This window comes from Portunus trituberculatus, chromosome 30, assembly GCF_017591435.1.
Source record: "Portunus trituberculatus isolate SZX2019 chromosome 30, ASM1759143v1, whole genome shotgun sequence".
NCBI classification, from domain to species: Eukaryota; Metazoa; Arthropoda; class Malacostraca; order Decapoda; family Portunidae; genus Portunus; species Portunus trituberculatus.
The window spans coordinates 7,837,750-7,850,249 of NC_059284.1; the positions used below are offsets into that span (position 1 = coordinate 7,837,750).

A 12,500-nucleotide genomic window follows, 5' to 3' on the forward strand; every position below is an offset into this window, starting at 1 on the left:
GTCTTTCCTTCCTTCCTTCCTTTATATCAGCTCTAAACTTCACCATTAAGTCCTAACAAAGTCACAACACACATGCTTTGAAGAGCCAAGCTGTTTGTTCCTGTGTTTTCCCGATGCATATTACATAATCACAAGGGTTGCGTCACCTCAGCTGTCAGTAGGCAAGTTATTGACCCAGTTTTGTGGTGGAAGGGGAAGGAAGATTGTGTGGGTGTGTGTGTGTGGAAAGGGGTGGATATTACTGAATTTTTTATACGTGTTGTGGTAGTGGAGGTGGATGAAAAAGAGAGAGGGAGAGGTTTTTTCTATATCAAATACATTCAAATCCTTTAAAGATAAGAAGTTCATAAATGCCAAAGGAATTACTACACAGAATCTCACTCTTGTCTACATCCTTTCAACATCAGTAAGCTTTGCGTCAACTTTGTCACGCTGATGTACGCTAGTCACTGATAAGAGTTTCCTATCAGTCACTTGCTGCCATGCCAAATCTTCCCCGAACACTTAATGGTGGTGTTGGCCTTATCAGGAGCTGTTCGGGTTTGGTTACTTGGCTGGAGGTCTTTGCTGTCACTTATTGGCTGTGTTATGATGGGGCTCAGGTGGTGATTGTGTGTTAAATCTTGGGTGTTGTGTGTGTGTGTGTGTGTATGTATCTTTCAGAGTGAGGATTGCTGCTACTCCTACTACTACTTTTACTACTACTACTACTACTACTACTACTACTACTACTACTGGTTATATCAATTATCCTTATGATCTGTTACTTACAAGGAAATATTGTTATCATGTATTGCTTAGTAACTTCACATATTCTACTACTACTACTACTACTACTACTACTACTACTACTACTACTACTACTACTACTACTACTACTACTACTACTACCAGAGAAATATTGATATCTGACAATGCTTGTCTAACCACATGACTTTGACACATTCTGTAATCCACGCCCCCTGTTCCAAGCTGTGGCCAGTAAGACCTGTGTCTGTCACCTAAGGAATGAGTAGCGTTGGGCGGGGAGGAGAGCGGTGGGGGACATGGGCTCGTGCTGCAGCAGTTCCGAGTCTATCGTAGAAGACCTTGGAGACCCCCACCACCCATACCCCAAACACCAGCGCGTGTCCTCGCCACACTATCCCATGTCCCAAACAGACTTTATGTCGATAGACTTAAAGGCATCCCCAGACAGCCAGCCGCAGCAGCTAGGCAAACTGGTTGAGTAAATCTTCCTATGCGACCTTTCATTATTATGGCATCCCTCCTTCCCTCCCCACATGCCGCAACAGAGCATCTCAAAGCCTCTCTTGTGTTCAGCTTTGCCTCAGTGTGTCTTTTCCCTGAGCTCAGTTACAACCTGACATTTCCACTCCTTGGTTCATGATGTGGCAGATGGTGTGGTCATAACCAGTGATGCCATAATGGATGATTGAGCCACACGCCTTATCTCTGTGTCACCTTAGGGCACTAACTTACATGACACTTTTAATTCTGTGCCTCACACGCCGTGTCTCTTGTGTCACCATAGAGTACACTAACATTTATGGGACACTTATTTTTTATTCTTTGTCTCACCTCAGAGTACATAACACTTAAGAAACACTTTTCTTGAATCCTGGCACACCACCACACCACCCCATGAGGAGATAATGTGAAATGACCATCACACTTTAAGAACACACTGCACCTCAGGACTCTTGCAGAAACCTTGGCATTGCATTCTATTATGTGAATTCCATTCATCTGTTTTGATGAGTGCTTCGTATCATCTCCTCACACTGAAAATGATTTGTTTGCTAGTTGCATCTGTTTTATCTTTACTTAACATGCACAGACTTATTATTTACCTTCATATGCTTCTTCTAGTAGATGGGAATGTTTATTCTGTCAGGCTCTCCACTTAGTTACTGCAAACTTAAACAGTACAGATTGTACATTTTTTCTTCCTGACACAAGGTGCACCTGTTTCAGCATGACTCTACATGCACAGACTCCTTAGTGTACCTGACATGCTTCTTACTTCTTACACTAGGCGGAAATGTATATTTATGGATTATTCTTCCAGTCTGACTAATTATGGGAAGGTTAACTGCAGATATGGGGCTTTGAATTTTTCCTGCTGGCACAAGCAGCACCTATTTTTCAATTTGACTTTATTTGCACAAACTCCTTACTTCACCTGATATGCTTCATACAGTAGGTGGGAATGTTATTTGTGGACTCGTTCAGTCTCACCTCTTATGGCAAACTTAAACAATGCAAGTTATTCTTGCTGGCACTGGTGACACATGTGGTTCTGGTGATGCTTGCCTTGTACTCATTAAAGTGTTGTGTTGTTGCTGCTTCCTGTCCACCACCTGAGTGTGGAGGATGGTTGTGTATTGTTGATGTCAATGTTACACACTGCAGTGTGTGAGTTGTGTCCACCTACACAGTGTTTAGAGGAAGTAGGAAAAATGCTTGACTTGAGGCAGACTTGGTAATCTGAGCTGAGAGTTGATAAGTGTGAGGATGTTTTTGTTATGACTGGCTTCTCATGAGAAGAAAACATTGCTGATATTGAATTCATTCTCTTTGTTATATCAATCAAAACTTTAAACTGTTGATTAAGAGATAATACATTTACTGAACTCTTGTGTGTATGTGTGTGTGTGTGTGTGTGTGTGTAGTTTTATACATATGCAAGTGCAGCACAGAAGAGAGGTTATACTATATTCCTGACACAAGTTGTTCTGTTACAGACCATGGCTGCAAATGGCGCAGGGCAGGACATTGATGAGTCGCTGTACTCACGGCAGCTGTATGTGTTGGGCCATGATGCCATGCGGCGGATGGCATCCTCTGATGTCCTCATATCAGGACTCGGAGGGCTGGGTGTTGAGGTGAGTGGTGTGTTCCAATGTTTGTGTGTGATGAAGTAAGTTTATGTGCATGTGTTTAGGTATGTGATGTATGTGTGTTTGTTGTTGAGATGAGTGATGTGTGCTGGTGTGTGTGTTTCACTGTTTGATCTGCTGCAGTTTCTGACGAGACAGCCAGACGTTACCCTACGGAACGAGCTCAGAGCTCATTATTTCCAATCTTGGGATAGGCCTGAGACCAGGCACACACCACACACTGGGACAACAAGGTCACAACTCCTCGATTTACATCCCGTACCTACTCACTGCTAGGTGAACAGGGGCTACACGTCAAAGGAGACACACCCAAATATCTCCACCCGGCCGGGGAATCGAACCCCGGTCCTCTGGCGTGTGAAGCCAGCGCTCTAACCACTGAGCTACCGGGTGTGTGTGTGTGTGTGTGTGTGTGTGTGTGTGTGTGTGTGTGTGTGTGTGTGTGTGTGTGTGTAATTCATCTCGGTTGCCTGCTGGTCACCCAGCCAGTCTTCCCCATTATGGAGCGAGCTCAGAGCTCATAGATCGATCTTTGGGTAGGACTGAGACCACAACACATTCCACACACTGGAAAAGCGAGGCCACAACCCCTCAAGTTACATCCCGTACTTATTTACTGCTAGGTGAACAGGGGCTACACATTAAGAGGCTTACCCATTTGCCTCGCCGCCCTGGGACTTGAACCCATGGTGTGTGTGTGTGTGTGTGTGTGTGTGTGTGTGTGTGTGTGTGTGTGTGTGTGTGTGTGTGAGTGTTTAAGAGTTAAAATGCATAGTCATTGAAAAGTATCATTTTGAAGCTACTGTAATGAAAGCTTTGAATTATTATCTTTGAATGTACAAGTCATAAAGAAAGTGTATTTAACGTAAAACTTTGATTCTGAACAAGTGACGAGAAAAAGCCTCTGAAGATATTAATCTTAAAAGAATATTATCAAAAAGAATATCATAATTTACAGGGACGTGTGTGTGTGTGTGTGTGTTCACTGTTTGATTTGCTGCAGTCTCTGACGAGACAGCCAGACGTTACCCTACGGAACGAGCTCAGAGCTCATTATTTCCGATCTTCGGATAGGCCTGAGACCAGGCACACACCATGCACCGGGACAACAAGGTCACATCTCCTTGATTTACATCCCGTACCTACTCACTGCTAGGTGAACAGGGGCTACACGTGAAAGGAGATACACCCAAATATTTCCACCCGGCCGGGGAATCAAACTCCGGTCCTCTGGCTTTTGAAGCCAGTGCTCTAACCACTGAGCTACCGTGTGTGTGTGTGTGTGTGTGTGTGTGTGTGTGTGTGTGTGTGTGTGTGTGTGTAATATTGTTGGACTGCATCTCAGATCAGCAAGAATGCTATTTTGAACTAAACAAATAGACATTCATAAAAAGGATAGCTCTTCAACATTTTGCCAAGGAATTAGACATTTAGTAACTTAAGCTAACAATTGAATGTTTTGTTGTTGCATCATGAGGAGAACTATTTTGCATTTTGCTAAATATGTTATCTTAGGAGACATATAGAGAATAATAGAGATTATAGAAGTCAAGTGTTTTACCATTGCATTACAAGAACATCCATTTCCAGATTGCCAAGAATGTTATCCTTGGAGGAGTGAAATCAGTGACTGTGCACGACACGAAGGATGCTTCCATGCGTGACCTGGGCAGCCAGTTCTTCCTGACGGAGAAGGACTTTGGGGTGAACAGGGCCAAGGCTTGTCAGGAACGACTGTTAGAGCTGAACCCTTACGTCCCAGTCTCTGCCTCCACCAGCCCTCTCTCTGATGACTTCCTTAAGCACTTCAGGGTGGTGGTGCTGACAGGTGTGTGGCTGTTTGGTGGTGGTCGGGGTTGGTGTGTGTATGTGTAGTGATGGAGGTGCTGACAGATGTGTGTGTGTGTATGTGTGTAGTGGTGGTGGTGGTGGTGGTGGTAACAGGTTTATGGCTGTTATGATGGTGCTGATGTGTGTGTGTGTAGTAGTGGTGATGGTGGTGTTAGTGCTGAAAGGTGTGTAGCTGTGTAGTAGTGGTGGTGGTGCTGAGAGATATATGTATATTTGTGGTGCTGACAAGTGTGTATTCATCAAGTAACCCAGCCATATATATGAATCAATTAAAGGAAGACAAGAATAAGTGAAAGGAGACTTAAGTTTAGATTGCTTCCTTCTCTTGCAGACTCCACCAGGGAGGAGCAGCTGCGTGTGTCTGCCTTCTGCCACGCCCATGACATTGCTCTCATCATTGGCAGCACCAATGGGCTCTTTGGTCAGATATTCTGTGATTTTGGGGAGAACTTTGAGGTTGTGGATACCAATGGGGAGTCGCCAGTATCTGCCATGGTGGCCGGCATCACTAAGGAGGTGTGTCCACTGGTGTTTTGTTTTTTGTTGCAATATCTTTATTGGATTTCGGTCACCAAGTCTCTTAAGATTCTCATGATTTCTCTCACCAAATCTTTAAGGTTTTCATGATTTCTATCACCAAGTCTCTAAGATTTTCATGGTTTTTATCATCAAATATCTTCAAATTCTCATGGTTTCTGTCACCCAGCAACATTCTCATACACTGCTGGTCAGAGCAGAAGGTGCAGTACCTGTGACATCTTATGAAGGAGATTAATGACAAAGAAAATATGTTTTAATGAGGGTATTCACCTAAACTAGTGATTGATAGGGTGCCCTTGTGCCTTCTTGACCTTTTGAGTCTCCTGGGAAGTGAATCACCCAGGTGGTGGAGATACTGAGCGTCAATATTGTCCCATATGTCCTGAATAGCGGCTTAGAGACGTGGGAGGAAGGAGGTATCTCTCCTTTAGCTTCAGTTTTATGTACTCCCAGGGATTTTTTATAGGGTTAAGGTCTGGGGAACTTGTGGGCCAAGGTTCTAAAAGGCTGACATTGCAGAAATCAAACCAGTCAACAATTAACTTTGCCGTATGGCACGGTGCACCATCTTGCATGAAGGTATCAGCATTGCATTTTTCCATACACTCATCTAACTCATCTATAATTAGCTCAAAGTAGTTATTTTGGTTCATATGAACATTCTTAGGCAAAAACACTAATTTTTCAAGACCATAGTAAGAAAAACAACCCCACACCATCAAAGAATCTGGATTTTAATGTGTGTGTTGTGTAGCATGGATCGTGACGGTTGCTACCGGGTCTGCGGTACACATGGTTTCTCTGGTTGTTTGTAACCCGAAAGCTTGCCTCATCTGACCAACGTACCCTACGACACTTACCTAAGTCCCAATCTTTGTGCTGAGACACAAACTGCTTGCCTACTGTTAAGGTAATCATGACTGAAACAAGGTTTTGAAACTGTGCGGCAACTCCGTTATCCTATGTTGCCTTTCACACACTTCTTTCACTCACCCCACCCAGCACAGAGGGTTCCTAGCCTAAAGTTCCATGCTGTGTATGGGAGGGTTGGCCTAAAGCTGTCTTTGAATAATGTTCTGAGTTCTCTGGCTCACACTGCGCTTACGCCCTTCAGGCTTGTAAGGTGGTGGCGAAGCGTCTCTTCCTCCCTCACGATAAATTTTGGTCCAACGTTGAACAATTCTGAGACCTTTGCCAGTGTTCGCGGCAGTTTCTTGATTTGACTCGTTCTCCCTCACTGAGGCACAAATGACTGAGATTTGGGCCTTACTAATTAGTTTCCTAGGTCCCATAATAGGTAGGAACAGGGCACAAAGGTAAGCTCACGCATCCACAAAAAGGGCCCGTGAGGGAGGGTGAAAGAAAATTCAAATGCAATCACACGAACCACAGACAAATGTTGACTAAGGAAACATATCGTGTACTTTGACAACTAGAGCTGCAGAGTTGTCAGATAGCGACATACAGCGAATCCCGCAGTATGTTTAAGAGTTAAGAAGGGATGGATGAAATTTGGTCAGCATGGAAGTTGTCCCTTTCACACCTTCCGCTCTGACCAGCAGTGTAATCTCCTCTTTTCACCTCACCAGGTGTTGGGTCCCTTCACCTTCAGCATCGGGGATACCACCAAGTTCCGCTCTGACCAGCAGTGTACTGAGAAATCCATTCCTATTTGCACCCTGAAGAACTTCCCCAATGCCATTGAACATACTTTGCAGTGGGCCCGGGACATGTTTGAGGGTGAGTTCCGCCAGGCGGCAGAGAACGCAGCCCAATACCTTCAGGACTCCAAGTTCATGGAGCGTGCCCTCAAGCTGCCGGGCTCCCAGCCTGTGGAGACCCTGGACAGTGTGAAGCGTGCCCTGGTGGATGATCGGCCACACACCTTTGAGGACTGCGTGCTGTGGGCCCGGAAGAGTTATGCTGAACAGTTCAATAACCAGATAGTACAACTCCTTCACAACTTCCCCAAGGACCAAACCACTTCCAGCGGAGAACCATTCTGGTCCGGCCCCAAGCGGTGTCCCCACAGCATAAGGTTCAACTCCAACAAGGACCTGCACCTGGACTACGTGGTTGCCGCCGCCAACCTCAAGGCGGAGGTGTATGGCATCCCACAGGTGAGAGACCGCCAGGCCGTCAAGGACATGGTGGACAAGATTGAGATCCCAGAGTTTGTTCCCAAGTCTGGTGTGAAGATTGCAGTGACGGATGCTGAGGCGGAGGCCCAGAGCAACCAGGTGGACAGTGAGCGGGTGTCCAACCTGCAGGCAGCCATCCCCTCAGCCACAAGCTTTGGCTCCCTCAAGCTGAAGCCACTCGAGTTTGAGAAGGACGACGATTCCAACTTCCACATGGACTTCATCGTTGCTGCCTCTAACCTGAGGGCAGAGAACTACGACATTGCTCCTGCTGACCGCCACAAGAGCAAACTGATCGCTGGCAAGATCATACCTGCCATCGCCACCACCACCTCCCTCGTGTCCGGCTTGGTGTCCCTGGAGCTCCTCAAGTTGGTGCAAGGACATCGCAAGCTGGAGCTGTTCAAGAATGGTTTTGTAAACCTCGCGCTGCCATTCTTTGGGTTCTCTGAGCCCATCCAGGCCCCGACTAACAAGGTAACCTTCTACTTTGGGTTCTGTATGTGTGTTGTGAAATTTTATGGTTTCTTTTTTTTTTTTCTTCCTCTCCATTTTCATACCTGCTGTTACTGCATGACCTAATCCATTGAGCCAAACCACCATCAGCTACACAATATGATGGTAATGCTGATGTTTATGTGACTCCTGTTGCTTTCAGTATTACGACAAGGAATGGACTTTATGGGACCGGTTTGAGGTTGATGGAGAAATGACTTTGGAGAACTTCATCAAGTACTTTGAGGAGGAGCACCAGCTGGAAATCACCATGCTGAGCCAGGGCGTGTCCATGCTGTACTCCTTCTTCATGCCCCCTGCCAAGAGGAATGAGAGGATGGCCCTACCGTGAGTACTCCACTCATTCCAGTGTGCTGAGCTTGTGCTAAGTGATATTAAATCTTTGATATGTTCTCTTTTTGCTGTTTTTATGTTATATGTATGTTTTTGCACATAAAGGAACCTCCAAAGTTAAAGGATATGCCATTTTATATTAACTTCCAGAAGTGGACTAGAAAAGTGTTTTATTCTTTTACATTGTTGGGCATTCTTTGTTATAGGTTTGGGTATAGATTAGCAAAGTTAGTGGGATTTATGCCCAGTACATTTCAGTTGGAAGGATAAGAAGGTGTTTTATTCCAGGATGTCTGAGGTGGTGAAGAAGGTGAGCAAAAAGAAGATTGAGCCACATGTACGGGCGCTGGTGTTGGAGCTCTGTGCAAATGACAAAGACGGAGAGGATGTGGAGGTGCCGTATGTGAAGTATAACCTGCCCCAGTAGATGTGAGTCAGCAGACACGGATGGGGACAGAGATGGAGACAGACCACCACGACAACTTGTATTGGTGAAAATGATGCCGTTGGGAGCCGGCATCCATGGGCAGCGTCACTTCTGGCTCTCCCTGAACAACAGTAAAGTCTCTTACATTCTCTTCCGTGACTGTTGACTGTGGAAGACTGAATCTGATGACTGTCTCACTTTGCACATGAACAGGTTAATTAAGGCAGGTTTGTGAAGGATTTCCAAACTCTTGTAAAAACAATTATATGTAAAGAGCTTGTGACTATAAGAGCTTGTAGTATATGGCACAGCATACTGAAAGACAAGGTATGTGATGGATTCAACACTTCATCAGTACAGAATCTTGTGAAAATGTACTTGCAAGATGTCTATTATCTCAAAATTGAGATTGTTTACTTTAAGAAATAACTTAACTTTTGTTTATAAGTATGAGGACATTGTAATCTGCTGTTTAGTTCACTTTGGAGTAATGTGAAGGCAGACTTAAGTAAGGAAAGCAGGAATCACATAGTATCCTCAAGATGTGAATCAGTATCATCATCAGCAGCAGCATTCTATAGGAGTGATGCCACAGAAAGGAGGAGCATCAGGCATTTTCAGTGGTGACATGAACCAGGCAAGTGTGTTTGCCTCACAGACAGCCACACATCTTGCTCACCTGGCTTTATACCTGTAAAAGTACTCAAGGCCTGAAAGGAGAATTCTATACTAGAATACTACAGGAATTGTGAGATCCTTAAAGATAAAACTACAAATAAAGATTGGTAGTATACAAGAATATCAATTACAAGGCAGAATTATTCTGAAGGAAACCAGAGGTAACTACAATGTGACCTCAGTTGCGATCGAATTATAGTTTATAGTTAATTGAAACTTAATTTCTAGTGGATCAGAGATGTGTGTATCCTGGAACATTCAACACCACAACCTCTGAAGGAAACAGCAGAAATAAGTTCCTTAAGAGAAGATGAATGAAACTGCAAGAAAGAGATGAGTCCAATACCTCTTCCATCCCTGTGTATTGCAGCTGCTATTGAGTATAAGCTTCACTGTAGAGATGCCTTTTCCAGGCAAGGCAGGCCATGAGAGAAAAAAAAGACTGCATTAGGCCAAGGCAGCTCCTCTGAAAAAGGTCTCCAGTAAAGATGAAGAATGTTTAATCATCAGTTCATGCCACTGCTGAAAATGGCCATGTTGTCACCCAAGATATTACTTAACATCAAGAAAAAAAAACAATGTAGCAGAAAGGAAGCATACTAGGACTAGAATATTTTTTGCCTGGAAAATTAATGTACTTGCTCATTTTGTTTCTATTTTCTACTTTTTCTTTTTTTTCTTTCCACTGGAGTAGAAACATTGATGAATACTTATAACACAAGCAACCTGGTCATGTGTGTGGCAGGCAGCTGAGTGAGTAATGAGGAAAGTGGAAGGCAGCCTCTGTTCACCCCCACCCATCACTTTGCATACAGGTCAGGGGAGCAAGGCAGCAACCTCATCCCCTGGCTGTCCTAGAATTTGAGATCGGTATCTTGTAAGTGCTACATTTTAAGTCAGAAGGAGTGGATGGACACTTTCTAAGTAGTTCAGTGCAAGTGTTGAGTGAGTGTTTTAATTTTTGTATTGCTTCATCTTTGCTTGGTACCCATGATGATACATATTAAACTGTGATTTAACATAGTGCATTATTCTTAATCTTCCTCCTGTGGTTAGTTATAAGGCAAAAGGTGAGTGGGTTTGTTTGACTTGTCATCTTGTCTTCAATCATAATGCTTCAGATTTTTCTGTCTTGCTCCTCAGCCAAGGTGTCAAAACCTTATCTAGATATGGGGATACCTTTATCAAAGACCTCCTTTCTCCTGGTATAAATGCAAGATTTCCCGATTTTACTTCCAGTTTAAAAGTGGGGTACTTTGATTTCTGAGGAAAAGAGAGAGAGAGAGAGAGAATCTTGCAAACATTTCTCTCACTCGTGCAAGTCCAAATTCACGTGGACACTCAGATTCTAATACCTTGGGCGTATATCTCCCACACTTGAATTTGTACATTTTAGTTGTCTATTGTCCTCCTGGTTACTCTTTAGCTGGGAGTATTACTTTGTTATCCTACATTGATTCTTTTTGTATAACAAGGATGTTATTTTATTTGGTGATTTTAACCTTCCAGAAATTTTGTGGACTGAACATGTCCCTATGGTATTTTTTCCTCTGCTACTATTGCTACTACTACCTGCTACTATTGCTACTACTACCTGCTACTATTGCTACTACTACCTGCTACTACTACCTACTACTACTACTACCTGCTACTGCTACTACTACTACTACTACTCTGTATAGAACTAAGGTGTTACATTGGTTTATACATTTTCTTTTTCCATCCCTTGACTGGATGTTATTGATTTGTTAATTTATTTTATAATTTTCTAGAAACATTATTCTATTAATTTAGTTGTTTATTTATTTTATAATTTTCTTGTAGCTTTTCCTCATCTATTATTTTATTAATTTCTTTGCAACATTTCCCTACTTATTTATTCATCTATTTCATAAATTTCTGTAACTTTTTAATTTTTTTTTACCTATTTGCCTCTTCATCTATCTTTTTATAATTTTCTTTAAGTTTTCCTTCTTTGATACTTGGATGCACACAAAAAAATCTAATTTTTATGCACCTCCTTAACTACTTCACCTTATTTATGTCTACAATATTTTATTCTTCCCTTTTGGTGACCTCTGTAGGTGAGACTGTGACCTGATTTTTGTTTATATTTATATATATATATATATATATATATATATATATATATATATATATATATATATATATATATATATATATATATATATAGCAAGAAAATAGCGATAAAAGATAGAAAGAGATGCAACGTTTCGGCGGTGAGAAAGAGGCTGAATGAAGACAATCAGTCAGAGGAGAGGAGTTGATGAGACGAAGAGCTTTTGATTTCATCCTATGTGTGTGAAACATCTCCAGCCATTTTTATTGAATCAGGCATCACTGAGTGTGATGGCAGCTGCCCACTCACCTTGCTACAAACTGATGTGACACTCAACCTGTGTGTGTGCGTGCGTGCGTGCGTTTGCCAGGCTGTCTCGCCTGGGGCTAATGCCGTAAGTTGCTGTCCAATGGCCCGCAGTGTAGATAGCCACCGGGTTTCCACGAACCGCCACGAGGCTGAAGAGCTGCCGTAGCCAGGCTGTGTGTGTGTGTGTTTACCCCGGAGAGCCTCAGTGAGGTAACTATAGCAGCAGGAGGAGGAGAAGAAGGAGGATATTATCGAGGTGGTGGTGTACTCTAGTAATAGTAGTAGTAGCGGCACAATAAATGGAAGTATCTCCAAAACTAAGTCAGGTGTAGCCTAACTCAAAACAAGATACCCATGCGTAGTCACATCCCCGTTCTATCTCTCGCTCTAAGTATTATTTCTGTGAGTTACTTAATAGCCATAAAAAAGTAAAATCTTATGGTTTATCTTCTGTTCACGTGGTAAGAGAGTAGTTTAGTCTACCCTCAACTATCAATACAAAGCACAGGTAACTTTGAAGGAGTAACTATAAAGCATTGAATAAGCGGAGGTTGTTCATATTAAATATATTAAGAATAATTATGTAGTAGTGTACTAATAGTAGTAGTAGTAGTAGTAGTAGTAGTAGTAGCAGTAGTAGGTAGTAGTAGTGGTAGTAGTAGTAGTAGTAGTAGTAGTAGTTAGTAGCAGTTGTAGTAGTTGTATAGTAGTAATAGCACAAT

The 12,500-nt window shown here is 42.9% G+C and overlaps 1 protein-coding gene and 1 non-coding gene across 2 annotated transcripts; one reads left to right on the forward strand and one right to left on the reverse strand.

Moving 5' to 3' along the window:
- The first annotated feature begins 1,031 nt into the window (after window positions 1-1,031).
- Window positions 1,032-10,410, forward strand: LOC123510855 (ubiquitin-like modifier-activating enzyme 1). Its single transcript, XM_045266296.1, has 9 exons — window positions 1,032-1,223; window positions 2,748-2,888; window positions 4,494-4,731; window positions 5,086-5,371; window positions 6,118-6,204; window positions 6,409-6,412; window positions 6,884-7,912; window positions 8,094-8,278; window positions 8,573-10,410. Exons 1-9 carry the CDS (start codon window positions 1,047-1,049, stop codon window positions 8,709-8,711), a joined length of 2,286 nt encoding a protein of 761 aa, XP_045122231.1. The 5' UTR covers window positions 1,032-1,046; the 3' UTR covers window positions 8,712-10,410.
- Trnal-caa lies at window positions 4,103-4,176 on the reverse strand. The gene has a single exon. It is a non-coding gene; the product is annotated as a tRNA-Leu (tRNA).
- Window positions 10,411-12,500: the final 2,090 nt, after the last annotated feature.

What these genes read in the sequence shown, in the direction of transcription:
- LOC123510855 (XM_045266296.1), top strand. Translation starts at nt 1,047, where the DNA reads ATGGGCTCGTGCTGCAGCAGTTCCGAGTCTATCGTAGAAGACCTTGGA. An exon ending in CAGGGTGGTGGTGCTGACAG is followed by an intron (nt 4,732 to 5,085) that starts GTGTGTGGCTGT and finishes CTTCTCTTGCAG; the next exon opens with ACTCCACCAGGGAGGAGCAG. An exon ending in TCTCTCACCAAATCTTTAAG is followed by an intron (nt 5,372 to 6,117) that starts GTTTTCATGATT and finishes GTAACCCGAAAG; the next exon opens with CTTGCCTCATCTGACCAACG.